The sequence below is a fragment of the Portunus trituberculatus genome, chromosome 7 (assembly GCF_017591435.1).
Source record: "Portunus trituberculatus isolate SZX2019 chromosome 7, ASM1759143v1, whole genome shotgun sequence".
NCBI lineage: Eukaryota > Metazoa > Arthropoda > Malacostraca > Decapoda > Portunidae > Portunus > Portunus trituberculatus.
In genome coordinates, this window is record NC_059261.1 from 4058092 (window position 1) to 4061543 (window position 3452).

At 47.9% G+C, this 3452-nt stretch overlaps 1 protein-coding gene across 2 annotated transcripts; it reads left to right on the forward strand.

The window, feature by feature from the left end:
* The first annotated feature begins 219 nt into the window (after positions 1-219).
* On the forward strand, positions 220-2910 carry LOC123498493. Of its 2 annotated transcripts, none has more exons than XR_006672698.1 (2): positions 220-973; positions 2403-2910. XR_006672698.1 is itself a non-coding variant. In XM_045245649.1 (2 exons), exons 1-2 carry the CDS (start codon positions 1614-1616, stop codon positions 2698-2700), a joined length of 504 nt encoding a protein of 167 aa, XP_045101584.1. In that variant the 5' UTR covers positions 231-1613; the 3' UTR covers positions 2701-2910. The 2 variants fall into 2 exon arrangements, 1 of the variants encoding a protein (XP_045101584.1); XM_045245649.1 differs by having other exon boundaries at positions 231-1819.
* The last annotated feature ends 542 nt before the right edge of the window (positions 2911-3452 follow it).

Genomic DNA, 3452 nt, shown 5'->3' on the forward strand with positions numbered 1-3452 from the left:
CTCTCATCTTCCTGACTTTATGGCCCAGATTTTAAATGAACTAAATCATTGGCTATCTAAACACAAATAAAAAGTAAATAGATCAATGAGAACAAGAGTAGTGAAATTGTAAAACATTGATATATTTTTAAGAAGCTGTTATATTAGTTACGTCCTGTCCGCTGAGACGGAAGGGCGCTATTTTATTTTCATTATTATTTCTTTTTTTTTTATCGGCTCCGCTTGTCTACATGTGTGGCAGCGGAAGCGGAAGCGGAAATCAGAAGTGGTTTTGAGTGATCACGCCTACTCAGTGGCTATTGAGGGAGGTATAGGGCCGATTTGCCAACCATAAACAGGAAGCCTTGAAATTTTAGACGATAAAAGCAAGCGCCTCTGCCCAGGCCTCCTAAGCGACTCCACAACAAAGGGTGCGATGCACGTGTTACCACCACAACAAAGGACCATGCCCGCCGAGGACCCTGTCGTGGTGGAGGACGGCTTACTAGCCCTGGAAGACATAGAGATTGTTGAGGAGCCTGGTGAGGAGGGCACTCACCCTGTCATTATTCATGGTGAGTCGACCCACATCATTGTTAACCTGATAGAGGTACCAGCTGGCCTCCATGGGCCCAAGAGAGGAATGGTTGGGCAGATGCCAAGGCCTCAACTGTTGGTAGTGGTGACAGGGAAGGTGCCCAGTGAGGTGCATCTCCTGGGCCTTGGACGTCGATGTGTGGAGCGATACACGCCAGAGCCAGATTTATTTTGCCACTGCAGTCGCTGGGGACACAAGGAGTGGCGTTGCCAGTCTGCCCCTCGCTGTAAATACTGTGCTCCATGGCCCCCATAAGTCAGTACAGTGCCTGGATAAGATCAAGGAGGGCACACCAAAATTCCTCCTCGCTGCTGTAATTGTCAGGGTGACCACAACGTCCACTCCACCCTCTGCACCGTCACGCCTCGGCCCCACAGGGAGCCTGCCACTGATGAGGTGAGTCGGCCCAGACTTATGTTCCGCTAGGCTCCACCTCCTCAGACCAACGCCTGGGAGACTAAGCCTTCCTTCCTGTCTGCTGCCCCTCACCTGTCCCAGCCTTCCTGCCCCACCACTGGCACTTCGGCCACACCTGCCATGTTCCCACCATTGCCGCAGCGCACTGCTACAGTGCCCTCTGCGTCTTTTAAAACAGTGCCCTAGCCTGGGGGCACTCAGGAGGTGCCTGCCACTGACTCCACCCAGCAGCTAATGGCAGTGGTGAACGCGCTAGCTGCCAAAGAAGACAATCTTCTGCAACAATCTCTGCCCTCAGTAGTGAGTTTGGCACTTTCAAGAAGGACCGGCAAAATACAGTACCCAGTGGGACACCCCCTGTGGCCCGAACCACATGTCTAGTGAGTAATGCTAAGCGGGACCAAGTAGATGGTGACGTGTGCCAGCAAAGTCTGTGTGACCCACCCCAGGAAAAGGACAATATTGCAGGGCAGTGTGTGGGTGGGTGCCGTTGCACCCTTTCCGAGGAGGGCTGCACCCACCAAGCCAGTCAAGGGAGCCACGCGACAACCCCGGGTCCCCTCGGGGATGGCCCCTGCTTTCCCTGCCTCAGAGGGCAAGTCTCCTGAGGCAGACCGTGATGGAGATGCCGCTGGTGAATGGACATTGGTCAGCCGCAGGAAGAGGCGCTGCTCCAGCCCCCCCCCCTCCAGGCCAGATTGCTAGCCCCAAGCCAGACCAGGGATATCTGATGTCAGGCCTGCAGACCCTGATGGAGCAGATGTCTCACCTGACACAGGATGTGGACGGCCTGAAGACACAGATGCAACACCATTGCAATGAACGGTAAGACTTTCCGCACCCTAACATGGAATGTCAATGGTCTACATGCCCGTTTCACTGATCTACACTCTCATGTCCTTCTCCATAAGCCTGACATTATTGCCTTACAGGAGGTAGGGCCAAGGGTGCCTGAGCTGCGGGATTATGCCTCCCACACCCTCAGTTGTGGTGATGGCAGAAGTCGGGGGATGGCCACTTACATTAAACATGGGATTCCAGTTAACTTCATGGAAATGGGGGTCACTGAGGGTATTGAATTCATTACTGTTTGCTTGCACACTGTGGGTGAAATAATTTACTTTGTAAACATGTACATTCATGCTGGTGCTTTAAATATTGCAAATTTTCCTGAATATGTTCTTGAGGAGCAGAGTGTTATCATGGGTGACCTTAATGCCAGGCATAAGGAATTAGGAATCCATCTCACCACCAATGGCAATGGTGTGTGCTGGAAGGCTTTCCTTGACACCACAGATACAGCTGTGCTTACTGGGGAACATGCACCCACACATGTACAAGGAGGCAGACTTGACTATGTAGCCTTTCTCAATATGCCAACATGTACTGCCGAAACCTTTCTTGTCAGGGCCTTGCTGACCAACCACTCCACCCTGGAGATGACCCTCCCCGTGCAGTCCGCCCCGGCAGTGCCCAAGAAGCGCCTGACGGTGCCGCCATCCAGGATGGCGGGCCTCGTCGTCCATGTGGTTGCGTGGTACGCTGCCGTGATAAATACTTTTGGGAAGTCAGTGCGTCTCCTGGTGTGTGCTGCACCAAAGGGACACACTCTGCGTCATTATGTCACAATCCATAATGTCCTCTCATTGCTAAATTTAGGCCACAAGACCAACATGACCTGTATAGCCTCATTAACCATCTCCTAGACCCAGCCACTCTCAGGGATATACTCAAGGAATATCCTATGTTTGCTCCCAGACTGTAGGATATTTATGCAATAAGGTGTGCAATATATTATATATTTTTGTATTTTTGATACTCTACCCTTACGTCTTTGTCTTGGGAGTGGGTGGCAAGGTCCATCCTCCTCATTTGTTGCATTTCATTATTAACGCAACAATAAATGTATCAATCAATCAATCAATCAATCAATCAGAAGCTGTTATCGTTACAGTCTCTTATCTTCATGACTCTACTGCTCTGATTTGAAACGGTCTAAAATATTGGCTATCTAAAAATAAATCAAGTAAATAGATAAACGAAAATAAGAGTAGTGCAATAGTAAAACGTGAATATATTATTAGAAGCTGTTACAGTCTCTTATATTCACGACTTTATTGATCTGATTTGAAAGGGACTTAAATATTGGCTATCTAATCACAAATAAATAAGTAAATAGAGCAATAAAAGTAACAGTAATGAAATATAAAACAGGAATATATGTTTGGAGACTCTTATAGTTACAATCTGTTATCGTTATATCTATATTGCTCTGGTTTGAAATGGACTAAAATATTGACAGTCTTAACGCAAATAAACACGTAAACAGATCCATGAAAGCAACAATATTGAAATACAAAACGTGAATATATTCTTGGAAACTCTTATCGTCACTATCTTATCTTCATGACTTTATAACCCAAATTTGAAATGGGCTAAAATATTGGCTATCTAAACC

Excerpts from the sequence above, each read along its gene's own strand:
- LOC123498493 (XM_045245649.1), top strand. The coding sequence starts at position 1,614 with ATGGAGATGCCGCTGGTGAATGGACATTGGTCAGCCGCAGGAAGAGGC. Across the intron at positions 1,820-2,402 it reads CAACACCATTGCAATGAACG|GGCCTTGCTGACCAACCACT; the intron begins GTAAGACTTTCC and ends CTTTCTTGTCAG.